This window comes from Ailuropoda melanoleuca, chromosome 9 (genome assembly GCF_002007445.2).
Source record: "Ailuropoda melanoleuca isolate Jingjing chromosome 9, ASM200744v2, whole genome shotgun sequence".
Classification (NCBI taxonomy): domain Eukaryota; kingdom Metazoa; phylum Chordata; class Mammalia; order Carnivora; family Ursidae; genus Ailuropoda; species Ailuropoda melanoleuca.
This window is the reverse complement of record NC_048226.1, coordinates 101,013,180-101,035,451: the sequence shown is the minus strand read 5'-3', so window position 1 is coordinate 101,035,451 and position 22,272 is coordinate 101,013,180. Positions and strand designations below refer to the sequence as shown.

General features: G+C 54.2%; 1 protein-coding gene across 8 annotated transcripts in view; it reads right to left on the bottom strand.

Moving 5' to 3' along the window:
- Window positions 1-16,507, bottom strand: part of DENND3 (DENN domain containing 3) — a 52,371-nt gene extending 35,864 nt beyond the window's left edge. For all 8 annotated transcript variants that reach the window (XR_004627940.1, XR_004627941.1, XR_004627942.1 and 5 more), the window contains exons 1-5: window positions 16,295-16,507; window positions 9,349-9,607; window positions 8,325-8,440; window positions 5,902-6,044; window positions 2,810-2,921 (exon numbers count right to left, since the gene is read on the bottom strand). Coding sequence is in view for 5 of the 8 variants with exons in the window: in XM_034668673.1 (XP_034524564.1) it covers window positions 2,810-2,921; window positions 5,902-6,044; window positions 8,325-8,440; window positions 9,349-9,607; window positions 16,295-16,396 (732 nt within the window). In the remaining 3 variants the exon portion in view is untranslated. The remainder of the gene's footprint in view (window positions 1-2,809; window positions 2,922-5,901; window positions 6,045-8,324; window positions 8,441-9,348; window positions 9,608-16,294) is intronic.
- Between the last annotated feature and the right edge of the window lie 5,765 nt (window positions 16,508-22,272).

The following is a 22,272-nucleotide window of genomic DNA, read 5'->3' as shown; positions in this document are numbered from 1 at the left end:
AGGGAGAGAGATTTCGGGGAAACACTTTCCAAAGTTCAGCTTTGACTGTAGCCCCACGCAGACAATAGTTCCACACACAAAGCAACACAGGAAGTGAGTCAGGTAGAGAGAGACGGAAAAGGCGCATTTCGCGTGCACACCCGGCGACTTGGCCCGTGCTCTGAAAGCACATAAAATCAGACCCGCTGGTGGGCAGAGAAGTGGCAGAGCAGGCCCAGGGACGCAGGGTGTCTTTGCTGTTCTCGGGCCGGTGGTCCAGGCGCCATCCGCGAAAGGGCACCGAGCCAGGCCCGGTGGAGGCTGGGCGCCGCCGCCCCTGACGCAGACAGGAGATGCCCCACCCGGCGCCCACATGCTTGACTCACAGGAACCACAGCTCCCGACCACTAGCTACACAGCCTCTCCATCAATGTTTGCTTGTAGTGGGTTCTGGAATTCCATGCTGAATCGGCTCCGGGGTTAGAGAAGAACCTTGGCCTTGTGTTTTTCCAAAACAAGGAACAGCCACAGTGGTTCAACACTCCCGAAGATGGGTCAGGGCCACGTATTTATGGGGACCCCAGAGCTGGTGAGGCCGCACGAGGGAGATCACAGCGGCAAGTCTGAGCCAGGCTCGGCTCATTCGGACAAATGCGCAAGAACCAAGACACAGGCCCTGCTCTGTGAACAGGACAGGCTAACACCGAAACACGACCCATCCGTTCATTCATTCACTCGACAGCTGTGGGAGCAGCGGGCACGGTAACAGCGTTGCATACACAGCTCTGAACGGGGCCTCTTCTTCATGCAGCTTGGAGGCCAATGGAGAAGATGGACATTGAACAAAACACACACGTGTGCAGGCCCTAACTGCAGACCATGCTGGGCTCTGCAGGAAGGGAACAGGGCACAGAGAGACGGGTGGGAGGTCACACAGAGGCCGTCTCAAAGAACCTGACTTCCAGGAAGAGCATATGCAAGGGCCCGGGGGCAGCACCTGCGAGGGACTAAGGGAAATCCAGCGTGGCTGGACAACAGTCAGCAAGGGAGTGAGGACATGAGACAGAGCAGGGCACTGATACAGGGGCTAGGGATGCAGGACTGGCGGCAGCTACGCAACAAGAAGCCATTGTGGTGTTTTACGCACAAGAGGAGAGTCCAATGGATAGATATTAACAGTCCCTGCAGCCACTATGCAAAGGATGAACTGAACGAAGCGTCAAGAATGGACATGGACAGGGGCGCCTGGGTGGCACAGCGGTTAGGCGTCTGCCTTCGGCTCAGGGCGTGATCCCGGCGTTCTGGGATCGAGCCCCCACATCAGGCTCCTCCGCTGTGAGCCTGCTTCTTCCTCTCCCACTCCCCCTGCTTGTGTTCCCTCTCTCGGTGGCTGTCTCTATCTCTGTCAAATAAATAAATAAAATCTTTAAAAAAAAAAAAAAAAAAAAAAAAAGAATGGACATGGACAGACCAATGGCTCCCCAAGTCACGCAGGTGGGACCCAGTGGCCCCGTGTGGGGTGGTGGCCATGGCCAACTAGAGGCAAACGCCGGGAGCTGGCCGGTCAGGGGTGAGCCATGGATGGAAAGCAGGGGTGAAGAGAAGAGGCATCAAGAATGACCCCCAGGAAACTTTCTCATGGGGGTGGTAAAAGTCGAAGAACCAAATATGAATTCATCCAAGACTCCGAGGTACAGAAGATGGGTATGGGTACGGTTCGTGCATTACTCATGCTCGAAGGCGGAACATAGTACATACGGTTAACCCTCAAACTGCCCTGAACTCGGCTTTGTTCACTGCTTAGCCGGTCCTCAGAGAATACTTGTTGAGTGATGAAAGCAAGAACAGAAACTTTGATGGCTTCACTGAACCATAAAAAAATACCAATTATCCACATAATAAAGACGAGAGCCTTGCACAAAACAAGAAGCCAATAAACGTCCCTACAAAGGTTTCTGGGAGCGGAACCAAGGTACTGGGGCAACTTGCTCTGTCTCTGGGCCTGGAACCCACCTGGCAGGACTCCCTCCCCCACCCCACACACTGTAGTGTGATATTGAAAATATACATTTTAAGTTCATGATCACACGTCTCCTGCGAAATAAAATTAATTTTTCAACTGTGAATAATAATCAATACGTAGAGAACCGAGATCTCTATGTCTAATCTTCCAGAAAGGACTGAGTGAAGCAGAGATGACATCTATGACCTTCTTCCAGACCCTCATCTGGCAGGTGCCTGTTTGAGAACGAGGAAGCACCCAGTGGTTACGTCAGTCTGGAAGATGCCGAGCCAGACAGGTGTCATCACAGCTCAGCCGTCTTGGCCCATTACTCGGCAAAGGGGGAACGTGGGCTGCCTTTCTGCAACTGTCCTTAGCCCGAAACCCTCGAGTGGTGAAAGAGCCAACAACATCTCAGGACGAGCGTGCCAGGGAACCCAGACCCCGGAAACGCTTGGCCACTCATTCAACAACACAGTGGCACTGGGAAAAACCAAAAAACAGGAAGCCAGGTACTTTTCATTAATCACCCCGGACAGGAGAAAACATGAATCAATTTAATACAATACCCAATACTGCAGACAAATAAACCAAATGAACCGATGTGTTAAGCACTAAGGGGGCCCATCACCAGCTCCACACCATGTATCACGGGCCGCCCGGCAAACGCATCTCTAGAAACAGCGTAATAAGAGGATTCTGTAAGGAACCTGAGAAGCGTAATTTAAACACCCTGGAACGTAAGAAACCGTTGAAAACATTAAAACCATCATCGTCATATGACTTGTACTATTCATAAAGAAAAGACAAAATTCCAGATTTAATTACCAAATGAAGCGGTCCAGGCGGCGGGCTAGGTATTAAAGACAGTTTTGCAGCAAAATCTTTTATGTGATTGTCAACTTCAAAATCTTTACAGAGCTTCAGATGAGTCAATAAACTAAAATAAAAAAAAAAATCAAATCACAAAATAAGTATGAGTATCCAATTGTCATCTTAGCATTTTTTATAATAATTTTTTATTATGTTATATTAGTCACCATACAGTACATCCCTGGTTTTTGATGTAAAGTTCCATGATTCATTACTTGCATGTAACACCCAGAGCACCATGAAATACGTGCCCTCCTTACTACCCATCACAATGGAATATTATCAGCCATCTGAAAGAACGATTACACAACATTTGCAGCAACATGGAGGGGACTGGAGGACATCTTAGCATTTCTAATCAGCGCTGACGTGTCTGCCAGTGCCGGCAGCCCCAGGGCCTTCCAGGCTGGGGGCGGGGGAGGCGGTGGGAGGACACTGACAACAACCCTAGGCCTCAGACAGCAAGGCAAGGCTGCCCAGGGTCAGGACCTGCCTGCAGGGGGGCACAGGAGAGGTGGGGTGTGGGGGGATGGGGGCTGGTCATGTTCTGTTTCTTGCTGTGGGTGCTGGTTACACAGCTGGAATTCATGCAATTTTCTGTCTGGGTCATATTTCATCAGCGAGTAAACATCTCAAAGGAAAGTGCTTGGCCACGTTTGTTTCCCAAATGCATTCTGACTTTTGAAGTATGGTTGGCCCTTGAACAATGTGAGGGGTTAAAGGTACTCTCCCCCACACAGTTGAAAACCTGCATAGAACTTCTCAACCCCCCAAAAAACTTAATTGCTGATAGCCCACTGCTGACCTGAAGCCTTACCGATGACACGAACAATCGATTAACAGGTATTCTGTATGTTATATGCATTATATACTGTATTCTTAGAATAAAGTAAGCTAGAAAAGAGGAAATGTTTTTAAGAAAATCCTAAGGAAGAGAAAATACATTTACAGGACCGTACTGTATTTGTTGAAAAAAATCCAGGTGTACGTGGACGCGCACAGTTGAAACCGTGTTGTTCACGGCACAGCGGCAAGTGACTGAAACACATGATGGACCAGCAGGTGCCTGGGGGCAGAGCGGCTGGGAAGCAACCACAGGGCATAAGGGAACTTTGGGGCCTGGTGAAAATGTTCTCTGTCTTAACGGCAGTGGTGGTGACATGGTGTCTACATTAGGCAAAACTCAGCCAACTGCCCTGGAAACCCCGCCTCCGTGCCCTGGGGCGGTCCCCGGCCTCACTCACCACAGCAGGGCCCGTGCGTGTCCCGCAAGCCAAGCGCTTACGCTGTTACTTTAAGTAACAAATCATAAGTCTTCCTGGGATCAGTCAGGGCGCCTGGGTGGCGCAGTCAGTTAAGCATCTGACTCTTGATTTGAGCTCAGGTCGAGATCTTAGGGTCATGAGATCAAGCCTGTGTCAGGCTCTGCACTCAGCATGGAGCCTGCTTGAGCTTCTCTCTCTCTCTCCCTCTGTCCCTCCTCCCTGCTCTCTCTCTCTAAAAATAATAAATGAATAAATCTTAAAAAATAATAATAGCTCTTCCTGAAGTTAGTGTCAGGAAATGGAGATAATTCAATATTCTTCCATATTTTAATTACTGTCAAAGAATAGTATCGAGTTAAAAAAAAAACCAGACTCTCCATAATCTAATTCCCCAAATACAACTAAGCATTCTCTCCCAATTTCTGTCCACGCAGAGGCCTAGTTTACACGCCACCATTTTCTGCATAGCAGAAAAACAGATTTTAAAAATCTATAAATCTGTTTATAAACTGCCTTTTGCATTTCTGTCATCTGTTTTTCTATTTTCTAGTTCGGGTCATTTAGCAACGACCATCAAGAGACAGAAAACTCGAGGAGCAGGGAAACTGAACACGTTTTTCAAGTTAAGCATTCCTTTGCATTAACGTCTAGCAGGATGGTATTTGTTGCCAGTCACACGTGAAAGATCACGTGTACAAAGGCCGAGAAAGTGAAGCAGGTGCTGTCCTCCCCGGCAGGCAGGTGCCGTGCAGCCCGAACCTGTTCCGTTCGAGAAAGGTGGCATCACCACCCCGATTCACAGAAGAGGAAACAAGATGGGTGCACAAGCCGCCTACCCTCAGGTGGTGAAGATTACCAGTTAATTAACGAAAAGGGACCCTGTCCTAATTTATCATCCTATCACTGCCCATGCCCAGGCACACATGCCCTACCGAGCACGCGCTCAACTCATGCAGTCCCGGAGGGAGACCCGGCGAGCGCTCTGTTCTGTGTTGGGGGCAATAAAATGCAGGCTAGACCCAAACTATGGGCAGAGACCAGCCACATTTTGAAAACTAAACATTAAGGCGCTGGAACTTGAGCTCCGAAGGTCGTGAGTTTGGTCAGGAAGGATTCCTGCTCGTCCCTCTGACCACAGTGTGAGAACCAAAATGACTGTCTTTCCAGAAGTCTGCGACTTGCCAGGGGTGGAGGGTGGGTATTACGACATTAAGGCAAACCTCCGTTGGCCGCCTCTGTCGTTAACCAAACCACTGAGAATTCCAAGACTAGAACTTTGTGAGAATGAAAACCAGGCGGCCAGGCGCGTGTGGCCGGGGGATGGACCGTGTCCACACGCCACAATCATCCCCCGACGACAGGTGGCAAGTGCGCCCGACGCGATTCTCTCTAGTTTTCAAAACTTCTCTACGTCCTCAGGCTTTCTACTCAATATCATCAGCATTAAAGCACTTAAAGATTCCACCCCAAAAAAAGTTTGTTAACTGTCATGAACTTAACAGGACTGACAGTAGCGGCAGCCTGATTTTCTCAGATAACAGGACAAGAGCTATTTCTGATGGACGTCTTTTTAAAAAACCAAACAACATAAAATCCTCCATACTAATTTTACTTCCCACAGTTTGGTTTCATCTTCCCTTGTCTGGCAGACCTTCCCCACAGGCTACCACCTCGGGAAGCCTCTGGGCCTTCACAGGAGCTCCCGTCACCAAACCAGAGCCCGCCCACCACCGCCAGCGCCAGGGGTGGTATCGCAGACACGCGGGCACTGCACGGGCTCACCAGGACAGGCAGTCCTTGAGGGCGTTGTAGTAGGGGAGCTTGGAGACCACGCACACCGCGAAGGGTACGAAGCAGCCAGCCATGCCCGCGGTCGGCCAGGATGGCTCCCAGTGCGCCTTGCCGTTGTAGAAACACGACTCGTCCTGGAGAGAAAGCAACACGCCTGTGTCACCCTCCGATCCAACTGGTCCCAGCTTCTATCCTCAGCAGTGTGGGCCTCTGCAGACAGAAGCGAGAGGGCAGGGGCCCAGACAGCATCCTGCTCCCCCACCGCCTGGCCAGCACTCCCTCCGGTGTCACCGCAAGTCCCAGTCAGCGTGGACGCTCCCTGCCCCGTGTCACCAGGAGTCCCAGTCAGCGTGGATGCCCCCACCGTGTCACCGGGAGTCCCAGTCAGCGTGGATGCCCCCCACCCTGTGTCACTGGGAGTCCCAGTCCTCGCAGATGCCCCCCCCCAGTCTGTGACGTGCTGAGGTGGCAGAGACGATGACACGTCCCGACCCCAGATGGGAAGGGATGCACAGTGAGAACACAGTAAGACACAGAAGGGGACATGGGCTCTGCTTACACAGGAAAAAAGCTCCAGCACTGGGGCATATGTGTGTGTGTTGGTGGGGGCGGGGGGGTCTCAGCTGGAGAAAAGCACCGGCACCAAGATTCCAGAAGGCACAGACCACTGCGGAGCTTACGAGTGGCACATCACTGGGGGCCACAGTCTGGCCCCCGTGGAGGGTTGTTTGGGGTTTTTCAGTAGGGATGGCGGACGGTGATAACAGCTCCACCTGGGGATGGTGTGAACGCGAGGGTCTTGCAAGACAGGTAGGGGGAGAGCCCGGCAAGCAGTGGGCACGCCATTCGTCTACCCACCAACATTGAACCAAGGCCCTCAAGTCAGTGTGCTGGGCCCCCAGGCAAGTCACCTCACCTCCCTGTGCGACTGCCTGCTCGCTCAGCGGTAAAACGGGGATGATGCTGAGAGTTCCCAGCCGTGGGTTAAGTGAACCCGCTGTGGGTTAAGTGAACGACTGTGCGGGAGGGTCGTCGGCACCGGCTGAGCACATGCGGGCGGCTGGCACATGAGGACCACAGTGCCGTCTGCACTCCGGGCGGGGCTGCGCGTGCAGTCCACGGAAAGACAGGAGCGCAGGACAGGGCGTGGGTGGTCAGTGGGCACGCGGGGAGGTGGGGAGGCCAGCATGTAGGGCCCGGAGTCACCCCGAAACCACGCAGGCACTGAGAGGATGGGCGAGGGGCCACGTACACCCCAGCAGCCAGGTGTAGTGGGGGAGTCACAGGCAAAGCAGAGGCTGTGACCTTTTTCAAATGTATTTAAGGATAAGAGAAATAACATGTACTTCTAGCGATCACTTCACAGACAGGCCCCCAAGCACCTTCCTGAATAATCCAGTCTCCCATCCTGTCTCTGCCGGAAGCGCTGGCCAGGGAGGGGCAGGAACTCGGCCCCCGTCTCGTCTCCCACCCCTACCTAACCCAGGCAGGCAGGCAGGCCGCCAACGCCGCGGGCCCAGCAGCCCACACACACGGCCATAAGGGGTGGCCTCCCCACACTGCTCGCTGCCCACCCTAGTCCAGGGGTCTAGGGGACGCCTAGTCCAGACACGGAGGTCACGCACTCAGACGTCAGCAGAATGCTGGGCTCCCACGGGTTTCTGACGCACATCCACAGGCGTGAAGGGACAGAGCCCATCGAGTTGAGCCTTATGCCCGTGACACTTAGGGATAATTCTCCCACCACAGCTGGCCCAGCCTCTGACAGCAGAGTGGGGAGGAACATCCGGGCAGCCACCTCCCCCTCGGTGTGGGATTCCTGGACTTCCCCGGGGTAAAGCACTGCCGCTTCTGGAAACCCTCTGGACACAGGCGGTGGGTCACCCCGCCTCTTCAGGTGCACAGAGGCCGGCTGGCTCGCACTCGTGGCCCTGCTGGGCGGGGGAGGGCTGAGTCATGCTCTGGAGGCCCAAAGCCGTCACCCCACATAAAAGAACACAAATGTCCCTCCTCAGACACGTGGGAAACAAGCTGTGGCTCACATACACTGGGCGGTAGGACTCGGCTGTAAGGACAGAGGCGCTGCTGCCCCAACGTGGATGAACTTCGACCCCGTCCACTGAGTGGACGAAGCCAGACACAGAGGCCACATGCAGCCTGAGTCCACTGACACCAGGTGTCTGAAGCAGGCAAACCCATGTGGGCAAAACAGGGGCCGGGGGCCGGGGGAGGGACTTCCGGGGTGACGAACATCTTTTGCAACCAGACGTGGCGGGGGCTGCCTGCCAGTGGGAGTGTACTTAGTGCCACTGACCCACGCACGCTAAAATGATTACAATCGTGATTGCGTGATGCGTGTTTCCGCAAAAATAAACACCAGCACATTTCAGAGGGAATTCACGGCAGTCACGTACCTGCAGGGGTCGGTAGTACTGGGCAACCACGGCGTACGTTCTGTTCCCACAGACATCGGTCAGCACCAGGAAGTGGACACAGTCCTCCTTCGGTTCGGAGGCCACGTACATGCCCCCTGCGGGTAGAGAAAGAAGAGGAAATCTCGGCACGGCCCTGTGGCATCCACCTCCAAGGCTGGGCTGTCCGTGAGCCCACTTTGCAGCCTACAAGGCTGTCGTCACCCTGCCAGCTGTGGCACTTGGGGGGTCGGGCCACTAGCCAGCCGTGGCCCCCTCTGTCCCTCCGTGGGTGCCCATGTCTCAGCCACCCTCTGTGCTCTGCAGAATTTAGCGAAGGAACACAAGGACAACCGCAGACAAACCCTCTGGGGTGCGCCTGGGGTAGGTGACCATTTCTGAGCATGGCAGGTGCAGGGGTTGTCCGAGCTGTGCCCGGGTTGTAATCCCTGAGACCGGGAAACAGCAGCCATTTCCGATGGAACCTCGCAGACGGAATGACAGACGGGAAGTCCCTAGTCTGAGCCTTCTACACCAGCCACTCAGCGTTTCTCAAAGACCAGTGGAAAACGTGAGGGCTGCCCGCTGCCGGAACAGGCCAGGTGGGAAAAGCATGTGAGCCCGGGCTGCAGGCCCCGGGGTCCCCAGAACACAGGGGCCAGGGAGCCCGGACCGAAGTGCAGTCTGGGGGGAGATGCTGCAGGCTAACCGGACTCATCCTGACCCACCTGCCAGACCTCTGGAAGACGGACCTGTCAATCAGTGGTGAAAATCCTTGGAAAGCACCTCTACCAACCATGCTGGCAATCCCGACAGCCCCTTGTCTGGGATTCGCTCTCCAAAACACGGGGGCTGCGCTATTGGCCTGCGCGTCCTTCAGCTCCCAAACCCCCACAATTAAGAGAACTGAGACCTGCAGTTTGGCTTCGGGGCTGCCAGGGGTCACCAGCCCCCTGTCTGTCACCCTTCCTTGACTTGGTTTCTAGAAAGCACCATGGGGGAGGTGGGAAAGCAGGGTGGGGGATACCTGGGAAGCAGAGCTGAGGCAGGGCAAGCAGGTCCACACCGTTGGGGACACTAATGTCTTCAGGAGGGAGGCCCTTCCAGGGCTCCGTTTTGGGCTTGTCCCTCTTCTTTCTGAAGGAGCGCCTTCTGGTCTTGCTCAGAGTCGCAGAGGGGGCGCCAGCCGTCTGACTGTCCTCCTTACTGACGAAAGGAGGCACAAAAACGGACAGGACCTCTGGATCAAGAGAAGAGGGGCTGCTGACCCCCTGCTTCAGGGACACCTAAAGGGAGTAATACGAGTAAGCCAACAGCGCTCACCCTTGCTCCGCTGTGCGCCTTCTGTCCAAGCACCCACTGTTGCTCTGTTCCCCTTCGACCCGCTAGAGTGCCGATTCCGCACCCACGTGTGTGTGTGGCCTCACCCACCAGTGGCCCAGGACAGGAAGGACCACACAGAAGCTGCTTTTAGGGACCCATCAGGCTGTGCGTTCAGGCAAGTCACCCACAGCACAGAGTCTGGCTCTCCAGCTGCCCCTGGGCACACAGTCCGGCAGTTGCCAGCCCAGGACTGACAGGCAGACCTCAGTTCACATCCAGCTCTGCTAGGACTGCAGCAGCGAATGCCGCATCCCTGAGCTTCCCTCTCAAGGGGGCAAGGTCGCAGGTCAAAGGCTCAACCCCAACCCCCCACACCAGAGGCCCCAGTGCCCTCACAGTTTGGGGGGGGGCGCATACTGTCCAGCCCAGTACAGATGGGGTGCCGGCGTCATGCCCCATGCCAGTGGTCCTGTTGCCACTGACCTGGGGACACGGACTGAGGAGTGAGAAGAAGGACTGCTGGACTCAGAAGGGACACACCCTTCCTCCAGCAACCAAACGGTCACCCCGGGTCTACACAACAGGGTCATTCAGCCTGAACGCTTTCGAACTTTAACTTGGTACCCGATTTGTACAAAACCTTTTGTCTTTTCAGTCTTCCCCCAGATAATATAAAGAGCACGGGCTCTGCCTCCGACCTCCGTTCTGTCTAGCTACGATGCCTGAGACAGGCCACTCCGCAGAGGCAGGTGCCGGGCTGCTCCCCGAGCTCCCAGGGGAGGTCAACAGGCCATGACAGAGAAACAGGCCGGTCAGCTCCAAGCTAGTGGAGAAACAGAAGTCAAGGGCAGGATTCACTGGGTGGCAAGCATGTGGGAAGGTGGGAGGACGCCGGGGTGGGGTGGGCAGCGCAGAATCAAAGATCTCTGAGGGACTCAGAGAGGGCATCAGGAAGGACATCATCGTCACCAGGAGAAATGGAATTGTCACCAGCAGGGAAGGGACAGCCAGCATCACCGTTTCAGTAAGAATCATGGAGCCAAAGGGGAACTCTTACCCTTGAGAGGATTCATACAAGAAACTCCCATCAGTAAATACACTCTCTAAACTCAAAAGGCGTATTTTTATTCTGTATAATTTAAATTCAGGCAATAATTTCTTTATATTTGGAAAAAAGTTTAATACCAGTGGGAACAAAGACCGAACATGGGAAATCCATATTACTGGATAATTTTTACATCTTTGTGTACCAGGCATGAAAGGGAACCATGTCTTGAGTTCTATAAAACCTTTCTAGAACTTTCCTTATCACCATCCAGCAGTTCGGACCTACTTAACTATGAAAGTACGCACGTCCGCTCCTTCCTCACATCAAACATCACATCGGTGAGCGCTGGGCACAGGTGGTCACGCTGTGGAGCCGGCCCCTTGCCTGCAAACCCCCCTCTGCTCTTCCCCTCTGCCCTGACGCTCCTGGGTAGGGCCCCGGCAGACCCCTCCTTCCAGGCTGTGACCCTGCCAGGGCTGACTCCTTGCCCCTCCTCAAGTGCCCCCACCTCCGGCTGGCAGTCTCCACACTCACATGGTGTCCTCACCTAGGGACAGCGCCCAGAGTCCCGCTGCCAGCTCAGACCTCTTTCCAGGCCCAGACCGCACCCAGCTGCCTCCAGACATACCTGGCGGGTCCCTTAAACTCACAGCTTCAAAAATTAAGCTCCTGCTGATTTCCCTAAAACCCGAGCGTCCACCCATATGCTTGCCTGTGATAAAGACAGTGACCCTCGGGTCTTCGGAGCCACTAACCGCAGAAAGGTCTCTGAGAGCAGCCCCAGAGCCAGCCCAGCTGCACATCTGCAGACCAAGCGGCCACCCACCCTGGGACTTAGAGCAGCTACAGACTCCACAAACTAACCCTTCAAGGGTTCTGCCATGAGAACAGCATCACCTCCTCCCAGCTGGCCCGGGGCGCCCCACCCGCACTGTCCACTCTCACAAAGAGGGGGCGCCTGGCTGGCTCAGTCAGTGAAGCGTCTGCCTCCGGCTCAGGTCATGATCTCAGGGTCCTGGGATGGAGCCCCAGGTCAGGCTCCCTGCTCAGCGGGGAGTCTGCTCCTCGCTCTCCCTCTGCCCCTCTCCCCTCCCCGCTGTGTTCACTCTCTCTCAAATAAATAAATAAATAAAAATCTTAAAAAACAGAACATATGTGACCTCATCACCTGCCCCAACGGGCAGTGGCTCCTGCCACCTGGCGCCGGCTTTTTACCACTGCAGACCCTTTGATGGGTCCAAACCAGCCTCACACACCATCTCCGTCCCTCCACCAGAATGAAAACGGAATCTGTTTCCATACGTTACCGTTATTACCACGTATTCCATGTATGTAGCACATGTGTGCTACGTCACAGGGCAGGACGACGACCTGGGTCGTACGCCTGAGCAGCAGGCCAGCCTGCTTCCAAAGCCAGGGTGCCCCCAACGCCGTGCCCCGCTGAACCTCTCAGTCTCCAGACACAAGCACCCATGGTCCAACGCTGTGCTTTTTCCCCGCTCTCCACTCCGCCTGACTCGTGCCCAGCCCCCTCCCCGCTCCCCCTCTTCACCAGGGACCCCCCTTCACCCTCACTGGAGGGAGACTTTCCTCACCAGCAGCCAGGACAAGGTGCCTCTTCTAGACCATCAAGCCCCTGGCTCCTCACCTCCTCCCACCTTCCCCACCTCCTCCCTCCTCACCCCCTAGAGCACTTCCTTCCGCCTCCCCCTGCCCTGGCTCAGCACCTAGAGCACTGATGCCCTCCACACTGTACTCTATCACCTTCAGAGCTGTCGGTGGGCTGGAGCGGGGACTGTGTGGTCTCTCTGTGTCCCCACATTCAGCCAGCAGACGGCTCTCAGCGGAGGTTGCTCATCCATTCACATCCTCGCGCCCCGCGACCTGAGCACAGCAGTCCGTATGCTGTACGGAATGCGGTCATCATGCTAACTGCAGTAAACTACCTCTCGCCACCCCCCCCCCGATTTATGTAGTCCCTTAAAGTAAAATGGCCAAAATTCAGCCAACTTGGCATTTGGCCGTACATCACACATCTGTTTTTCCACTGAACGTATGTCCTTGCGTCTTTTCTGGCTGGATAAGCAATGCAGTCTCATGTTAAAAGCTAACGACAATACAGGAAGAATAAAATAAATAAGAATAGAAAGGAAAGGCCCTCCCCCTAATTCCACGAAAGGGTGGGTAATACCTACGCACAGCGTAGACTACAGTCTTCCCATTTCTTATGTGTGTATATATCAGTATGATTTGTCCCCCTACATACAATCATCCCCTTTTAATGGTTCCACTAGCTTTTTTCTCCACTTAAGCATATGGTGTGGCTGATTCTCTGTCACAGCTGTACGGTGCCACACGGGGACGACTCAGTAATGGCCCTACCGAGGGACAGCTGGCGTGCTCTCTTCTTCATCACACGCACGACCTGAGCGAAGGCAGCGGTGAACAGTGTCTGCCATACATATGTGCACGTGTCCGACTGTGTAATCAGAATAAGTTCCTGAACACACAGTCCTGGATCCCAGAGCACTGCAATTGCCCCTCCCCTACGGGCAAGACAAGGTCTGTTCTCACAGACTGGTGACAGTCACTCCTGCTCTTCTCTCGCCCACACTGATTTACTAACCCCTCCCCGGTAACAACCACTTCAGTCCAAAAAACCAGAGCTAATTAAAAAAGTGAGACACACAACACCCTAACTGATAGCATCACAGATTTATTTCTTATTCTTTTTTTCTTTTTAAAGATTTTATTTATTCATTTGAGAGAGAGAGACAGCCAGTGAGAGAGGGAACACAAGCAGGGGGAGTGGGAGAGGAAGAAACAGGCTCCCAGCGGAGGAGCCCAATGTGGGGCTCGATCCCAGAACGCCGGGATCACGCCCTGAGCCGAAGGCAGACGCTTAACGACTGAGCCACCCAGGCGCCCCCAAAGATTTATTTCTGTTAGATTATAGAGCAGCACTGATCTTCACATAGGATGGGCCACCACTTGTGAAATAAAACAGAAAATAAATTTTTTTTAATGCTCTAGAACTGTGCTGTCCAACACCGTTAATAGCCACGTGGCTATTTAAATTGAAATTAAAATGAAATGAAATGTAGGGGCGCCTGCGTGGCACAGCGGTTAAGCGTCTGCCTTCAGCTCAGGGCATGATCCTGGCGTTATGGGATCGAGCCCCACATCGGACTCCTCTGCTATGAGCCTCCTTCTTCCTCTCCCACTCCCCCTGCTTGTGTTCCCTCTCTCGCTGGCTGTCTCTGTCTCTGTCAAATGAATAAATAAAATCTTTAAAAAAAAAATTAAATGAAATGTAAAATCCAGTTCCTCAGTGGCACTAGCCATGCCTCAAGCACCTGGTAGCTGTGTGTGGCTAGTGGCCGACACATGGATGGCACAGATGAAGAACACTGGCGTCATCACTCAGAAAGTTCTGGTGGACAGTGCTGCTCTAGAAACCGAAAGCCAGGATGCTCTCCACCAAGAACTGCTACAATGTTGCTTTCAAGCCAAGAATTATGCCAGTGAGCTACTCGATGGACGGAGCTCTCGGCCCACTCGGAGGGTTAGTGGTGGATCCTTCCACACCCCTCGCCTAGTCTCCACGGCAACCACGGAGTAGAGAGAGATGTAACCAAGCCAGAAACTCACATGGGGTGGACGTATTCTCCAAGTCTTTGTCACTACCCTCACAAAACACCACCCCATCTAAGAAATGAAATGGAAAGTTAGGACTCCTTACTACTCTACCATTAAGTGGAATGTTTCTCATACCCCCAGGCTTGTTTTCATCTGTCACCAAGCAGGAATGCCTCAACGACAGAGAAATGGTGATTTTCAAAGTTATAAAAAAAAGCCTCAGACGTTAGATATAGAACTGCTATAACAGCAAAGTAGCCAAGTGAACTCATATGTTTAGTTAACTGTAACGTCAACATCGGCCTTAAAGGAGGCTCAGTCCAGGAAGTTGGATCCATCCCGAAAGGCTGCCTTTTTCCTACTCCAAATATTTGCTCTCCGCCTCCTGCTGAACCCCTAACAGAATCAGCGTGTAGGATGAAAAGGGTAATAGCTAAAATGCAGAGTAGCAAACTGCCACTTGCCTGGGAAAGCCGTGGCCTGTTTGGGGCTGGAAAGCACCACCGTGCCATTCACCCTGCTCTCGAGACACATCTCACCCTGGGGCAACCAACACGCATGTTGAAATCACCCAAGAAGCAACTGAAACCAGGTCATTTCCTATCAGAAGAAAAAGGAGGAAATGCCATTGGCAAATTAGAGGCAGGGAGATAACTCAGTCGATGAGGGTCAGAGGAGACAGAGGTCAAAAGGGGATGCAGACATCACCGGGATTTGGGGAGTAAGAAAGGAGGAGGGAAATGTAGAAACCATCGAAGTTGGCTCTGTATCAAGTTAAGGGAGACAGGTCGCCTGGGTGGCTCAATCAGTTAAGCATCTGCCTTCTGCTCAGGTCATGATCCCGGGGTCGTGGGTCCCTGCTCAGCGGGGAGTCTGCTTCTCCTTCTCCCTCTGCCCCTACCCCCTCTCCTGCTCTATCTCTCTCTCCCTCACTCAAATAAATAAAATCTTAAAAAAAAAAAAAAATCTAAGGAGACTACCAAGACATCAAGAGACATTTGTCCAGTTAATTTTAGCAATATCTAGCTTCTCCTGATGACCTCAACCCTTTACGCTGCACTCCTAAATGCCTTCCTAAATGCCTTCCTGTGCCTCTCACTGCTGTCGTCCAGAATGAGATGAGGACTTGCCCAGGTAACTGGGCGGTAGAGCCGGAATCTCGGAGTACTCTGGACATCACCACTAACCAGGGAAAAATGCCACAGATAGAGTCATATGGACATCCTGGACCAAGAGAAAAAGAGGGCCACAAACCAATTTAAAAGAAAGCCTGGGTTACACAACCAAGAAAAAGCAGGGGCACAGTAAGGAAACACAGAGAATAAGAGTGTCCAAAACTGCTGCTTTCCGGGAAAAGGGTTTGTCACTCTGGCTGCTAGCACACAGAGAAAGAGAAAAGGGCCCGGGGGGGAGGGGGGGAGAGGGCGGTAGGCAGCCTTTTCTGCAAGCGAGAAAAACAGCTAGGTTTCATCGCAAAATGACTAAATGCAGAACATCTGAAAGTGCCCTTTACATCTAAAACCCCAAACCTCAGGATGCTGTGCCTGGCACAGCACCCACCACCGAGGAGACAGTAAGTCCGGATAATGAATGAAATCCTTTCTTCCGCGACGTAACCCCAGGCGCCCCGGCGCACCCCCGCCTCCCCCCATCAGCCGCCTTCACCCTGCCCAGGTGTGCTTCCCGAAGACCGAGCGGCCGAAGGCGGAGACCTGGAGGGGCGTCCTCCGAGCCCGCGCTCCTCTCCGGCGGGCGCTCCCCAGTCCGCAGACCCCCGCGACTCCTCCGCGGCCAGGACAGCCACGGTCCCCGCACCGGGCGGGCTGCGGTAAAGGGGGGGCCTGGCCAGAGCCCCGAGCACCGCCCCCACCCCGCAGACGCCCGGGATGCCGGGGCCAGACCCGCGCTCCGACCGTAGCCGTCGCCCGGCCGCGCCCCGCCTCCGTTTCCCCACCGACCCTACCTGCTCGAGGCCGCGAAGGCTGTCCCGGGAGGGCCCCAGCAGCGCGCACAACTCCAGCAGCCCTGAGGGCAGCGCCAGGTGCTGCGGTGCGGCCTCCGCCATGGCTGCTTGGCGGCCGCGGCCCGCTGGGCGCACCCCACTCGGGCGCCTGGGGCCGCCGACCCCGACCCCAGCCCGGCCGCCCCGCGCAGCGCCGCCTGCACAGCACCCGGGCGNCCGGATCGCGGGTCCTGGCGCGTGCGCCGTGTCTGTGCGCGCGCATTCCCCCCCATTGGCCCCGCCCCACCGGCAGCCCCCTCCCGGGGAACGGAGGAAAGTGGGCGGAGTCCCCAGGTGGCAGGCGAGGGCGCCCAGCCCCCGGGGCCGAGGGCGTGAAAGTCACCTGCTCTAGCGAGCCCCGGGCCGGCTCTACAGGGCGAGGAGAGACCTAGGCCGGGCGCGACCCCGGCTCTCGCTGCCTCCTGGAAGCCCTCCTGTGCCCTGGACTGCGGAGTTGGTCCGGAGTGGACGGCAGAAAAGGCTGGCGGGGAAGGGGGAGAAAGATCCATTCCTGGTTAACCCGGTTAACCTTGCTGGCCCTGTCTAGTGAGAGGTTGAGCAACATTCGGCAGGAAACCCCGCGGGGTGGGCACCGCTGGAATGGATGGAGCCTGGGAGCACAGAGATGAGGAGGGTCTGAGAGGAGACAGGGCCCGTACCTGGCCAGCTCCAGAATGGCCTGATCCCGGGGGACCGTGGGCATCCCCCAGCCACAGACTGGGCCCAGGAGGCTGGCTTTCGTACCTGGTCCCAGTCCCAGCTCTGCCTGCCCGCCAACCTTGGCACATCCCTATCCCTCTCTGCAGGCCAGCATAAGCATCTATAAAACGGAGCGGGTAGGGCACCTCGGTGGCTCAGTGGGTTAAGTGTGTGCCTTGGGCTCAGGTTATGATCCTGGGGTCCTGGGATTGAACCCCGCATTGAGAGCTCTGCTCATAGGTGAGCCTGCTTCTCCCTCTACTGCTCCCCCTGCTTGTGCTCTCTCACTCTAGCTCTCTCTCAAATACATAAATAAAATCTTTAAAGAAAAAAAAAAGCGGGAAATGATACGAAAGGAACTTTTCTAGTTCTAATAATCCATGATTCATTTTTTAAAAACCACAAATGTTTAATAATAATGTCAAACATCTGTCATCAGCCTAAGATGAAAAGGAACAAAGCAATGTCAGAATCACAAGGGGGATGGGTGGGCCTGGACCTGGGAGTGCAGTATTCCTCCAACCTTCCCAGCCTGGTGAGGCCCTCACTGCCCGCAGCCTGACTCATGGGTTCCGAGTTTCACTTACTAAGTCACCTATTTATTGGCTGTGGGTCACTGCTGGTCCTCACTTAGGTCTGGAGGCCTCCTGGCATCCGCGATCTCATTGGTAGTTACCAATGAGACAAGTAGTTACAGTCACTGACATCAAAAGCAGGACAGATTTTGCTCATACTTGTCTGGCTCTCTCCGTGGTGTTTTCGTTGTTGGTGGCCTCAGCACAGGGCAGAGTGGAGTTACCCATGAACCCCCAGTGCCCAGGAAGGGCTCACTGATGCGGCTTGGAGGCATGAGCCACTCCAGGAAGGCAGCAAAGCCCTGGGCTCTAGGGACCTGGGCTGGAGCCTGGCTCTTGTGCAAGCTGTGGGGCAGCCAAGCTCTTCACTGGCCCTAAGCCTTGGCAGCTTCCTGTTTGTTCAAATGCCGCTGGGTGTGGTCAGGATTCCGGGAGGTAAACACTTGGCAGCTGTCAAGAAGACCTAAGTGAGGCTCAGGCGAGAGCAGTGTCCCTTTTCCTTCAAGAGGTGCAAGGGTGGGTTTGAGGAAGGGAACTCCGGGTAGGAACGGGTCCGGGCCTGGCTCCCGCCGTGCACGGGGCCTGCGAGGTTCTGCTTCTCTGGGCTTCACCCTGAACCCCCGAGAAGGCCAGAGGTCCTCCACAGGGCTCCTTCTTTACCCTGTGCTTTTCAGTGAGTCCCCAGCGCTTGTGCTGCAGACACCTGCCCTGTCCTTGAGTGCTGATGGGATTGGACACAGAAGTGCAGATAACCAGCCACCAAAGGCACAGGTGGAAAAGCCACATAAGGGTCATCTAGAGGCAGACGATGCAGGCGAGGGAGAAGGGGGAGCACGCAGAGCCTGGCTAACGGGGCCACCTGCACGGGCATAACACCGCCCCACGCTGGAGTCAGGGAAGGGACAGGCGGACTGGCTGCAGAGCTCGCTGTTACAGGGGCTCTTGCTGCGGGCACCCCCATCCTGAGGAGCAGCCTTGCTGCTCTGTCTCACTCTCAGGATTACTGTGAAGAGCAAAGGAGAAAATAGATATGAAAATTGTTTGTAAACCGTAAAGGACAGAGGCAAAAATAGGGGGATGGGCACACTGTTGTGAGTAATGCTGAACAACACCGAACTGTCGACTTCGAAAAGGTTAATTTTACGCTATGGAGTTTCACCTCAATAAATTATTTTTTAATGGAGTTTATTTTTTTAAAAGATTTATTTATTACTTAGCGCGTGCAGTGTGGGGGAGGGGCAAAAAGAAGGGGAGAATCTCCAGCAGATTCCCCGCAGGGCTGGATCCCACAACCCCAAGACCCCCACCTGAGCCAAAACCAAGAGTCTGACGCCCAACCGACTGCACCACCCAGGCGTCCCTCTAACGGAGTTTAGGAGGACCCGGTCTCAAACTGTGGTATGTAGCAACACGCCTTGTGCATTTTAGCCGTGGTTTAGGTGTTAAAATTCTTTTAAATATAGGGAATAGAGGGAAGCTTCGTGACGTTGGATTTGGCAATGATTTCTTGCATATGACAGAAAAAACACAGCCAATGAAAGAGAGAGAAACTGACTTCATCAAAATTAAAAACTTTTTGTGCGTCAAAGGATTCTATTAAGAGCATGAAAAGGCAATCCACCGAATGGGAGAAATATTTGCCTGTTCCCTTATCTGTAAAACAGGGATGACCCCCACCTCACCGGCTGTTGGAAAAATTGAACATACTGGTGACTGTGGAAGAGCCTCGTGCAGAGAGCAGGGACATTTGAATCTTTACAAGTCCGACCTCAGAGGCATATGGGCCCTTCGAAGTCTGGGCCCCCGTGTTGCCAGCCCCACCCCTCCCTGAGCCCGTCCTGCACTACCCAGACTGGGTCAGGGCCCCCCCACCAAATGCATGGTGCTTTCCGCCTCCCTGCAGGGCTGCCTGGAACACATGTCCAGGCCGAGGGCTGCACCTGCATTCTCCCACCTCCTCCCCCAGTGGGAGGGGCTATTTCCCTCCAAGCTACAACCCTGAACTCAGGGTTCCAGCCTTCTCATTCTCATATCCCTGCCACAAATCCTGATTCCAATATGTGCTGTCTTTGACCTTGGGCAAGTGACTTTATCTCTCTGGGCCTCGGTTTCTTGTCTGTAAGATGGAATAGTACCACCTACTTTGCAGGGTTGTTCTGAGGGTCCAGCATCATATACACCGCTCGGTCGATGGTCAGGTGCAATCAGCATGACCTTCTGCTCTCATGGTTTATAGGAATCATCTACAGGGCCCGTCCTCTGACTTAATGGTAAGCGGACACTGGGCCATGCTGACATGTATAACCGTAAGCGTCCACACACGACAGACCCGAAATGCCCACTGCGGCGTTCAGGAGCTCTTCGCCATGTTCCAGCCAGTGTTTATTGTCCTCAAATCCTTGCCCTTTTTACTCCTCTGGCCGAGAGCTCCAGAGGTAATGTGAGTTTCTTCCATCAAGAGTTGAGGTGCCCCATTGCCCTTAAACCTGGTTGCAAATTATTTGACTCTTAACCTATGAAACTTCAATCCTTTGTGTGTGTGTGACACATGTTCATGAAAAAATACATTTAAGCAAAAAGAAAAAGCTCACACCACACAGGATAAGCAGTTAAGTTTTTGATGTACGTCCGCATACACACGTGCTCTGCACACACAATTTGGGATTTAATCCTACATTTGTGAGCTGATACAATACAGACTGCTGTGTAATCTGTTGTGTTTTGCTTTACAATCTAGAATGAATATACTTTCGCGCAGATGTGTGAAACCTTCCAGTTGAAAAACAGACCTGGAGAACAGGTCAAAATACAAAATCCAGTGCGATGCTGGTAACAAGGAAAGGACCTAACATGAAATTCCACCGGATGATTAAAAGTAAAACAAAGGTCAGGGGTACACCAGAAACACTAACAGAAAGAAAGCAGGGGCCAGATTTTCACATCAGGCAAAGCAGGAACTCAAGGCCTAGAGCACACGCGGTGAGGACAGCTGAGGGAGTGTCTTGGCCTACGAGGCACCAACACAAACTTGTTTCTGACTCTTCTTCTCTCTTCCCTAAGCCTTTTGGGCTCAGCTACTCCTCTTGTCCTTTCTCCAGGGTCCAAATGCCCCAGGGGCGTGTCCTCTTTCCACCCGTGGCCAGGCTGGGTCCGCCCTCCCCCGAGGTTTTCTGTGTGACCTCCTTCTGCTCCCAGGGCATAGCTTCTGGAGGACAGGCTGCCTTGGCCTTTGGCATTTCATCTGATGTTCGCCTATCGAGCATTCTTCCGTTATTTCTTTGGAATAAATTAATCCTGCAGGGATCCAGAGCATTTTCCTCCCCCAGACCCCAGGAGAACAAGTGTTCTGGAAGGATCCGGGGCACTTCTCTCCTTCTCCAGCAACACGGAACTGTACTACAGCTGGTCTTTAAACAGTTAAATTATTTATTCCTCACAAAAGTCCTGAGCTGAGGACTAGCTGGTTTTCCATGTGAAAATACAAGCCAGGCTTTGACTTTTCTTGGTAAAGTTTATACATATCCATAAACAAAGAAAAACATGAGTCTGAATAAAGAGATTTCTCCAGGAAATGAGAGGACCAGCACATCAGGAGAAAATGTTCGCTGTGAAGAAGTCAGACGTGACCGCTCCCGGATCCAAGCTGTCCGAAGTCGCTCGCTGGGAAACCGCTTCACCTCGTGAAGCCTTCGCGCGCTCGTTTCTGTTGGGATGTTTACTGAGCACCTACTATACGTCGGGTCCTGTGATAATAGCTGGGCCCGCAAAGAATAAAATACAAGCCCTCCCCGGCCCTCCCCCCGGAGCTCCCTGGGCAGCAAGTGCATACCCAGTGAAGAGAGGGGGGCAGAGGAGCTAAGGAATCAGAGCAGGGCTCCAGCGGGGGGCTCGGGCAAGAGGAGAAAGCCCTGAGACCAGCCAGGAAGGTGAAGAGGCATTTTCCAGGGAGAAAAGTCCTGGAGAGCACGGCAGGCAAGGCAGAGGGGACGGTGTGGCGTGTGCAAAGCCCCACAAGTAAGTCCTTGGGTCCCGCAGCTGAGGAGCTGGTGGGGAGGTCTGTCCTCCCTGTGGCTCTGCCCTGGCCCCGGAACAGGGTCCAGTGCATGGCGGGGGCTCCAGCACACATTGGGGAGGGATGAAGACAGTGGGAGAGGGGGCGGGGGCCAGCTTGGGAAGGCTCAGGCGCCATGCTCGGGAGGCTGGCATCTGTCCTGGGGATGGTGGCAAGAGGCTGAGGACTTGGCCCAGGGAAGACATGGGGCCAGTGAGGTATTTGAGGAGACTGACCCTGGCTGCAGGGCAGAGGCCAGAAGTGGGATCTGAGCTCTACAGTCATCAGGCTGGTGAGCAAGGGGTCAGAGTGAGCAGTGGGTGCAGAGTGGGGAGGGCCCAGAGTGAGGAACCCTTGAGAGGCAGGATGGTGGGACAGGGAGGGGGCTGGGGCGGGGAGGTGTGAGTCCAGGCTTCTCCTCTGTGGCCCCACAGATGACGGGCCCCCATGCCACCTCCCCAGCGTGGACAACACCAACCTCTAGAGGCCTGATGTTCTGCCCTCGTGCTGGTCCATCCGCTCCCAGGCAGGGACTGTGGCTGAGATGCCCGCTGCCTCGGAGCCCAGCACAGAGATCTCACAGGAAGATCTCTCTTGCCGGGACCAGACGGGTG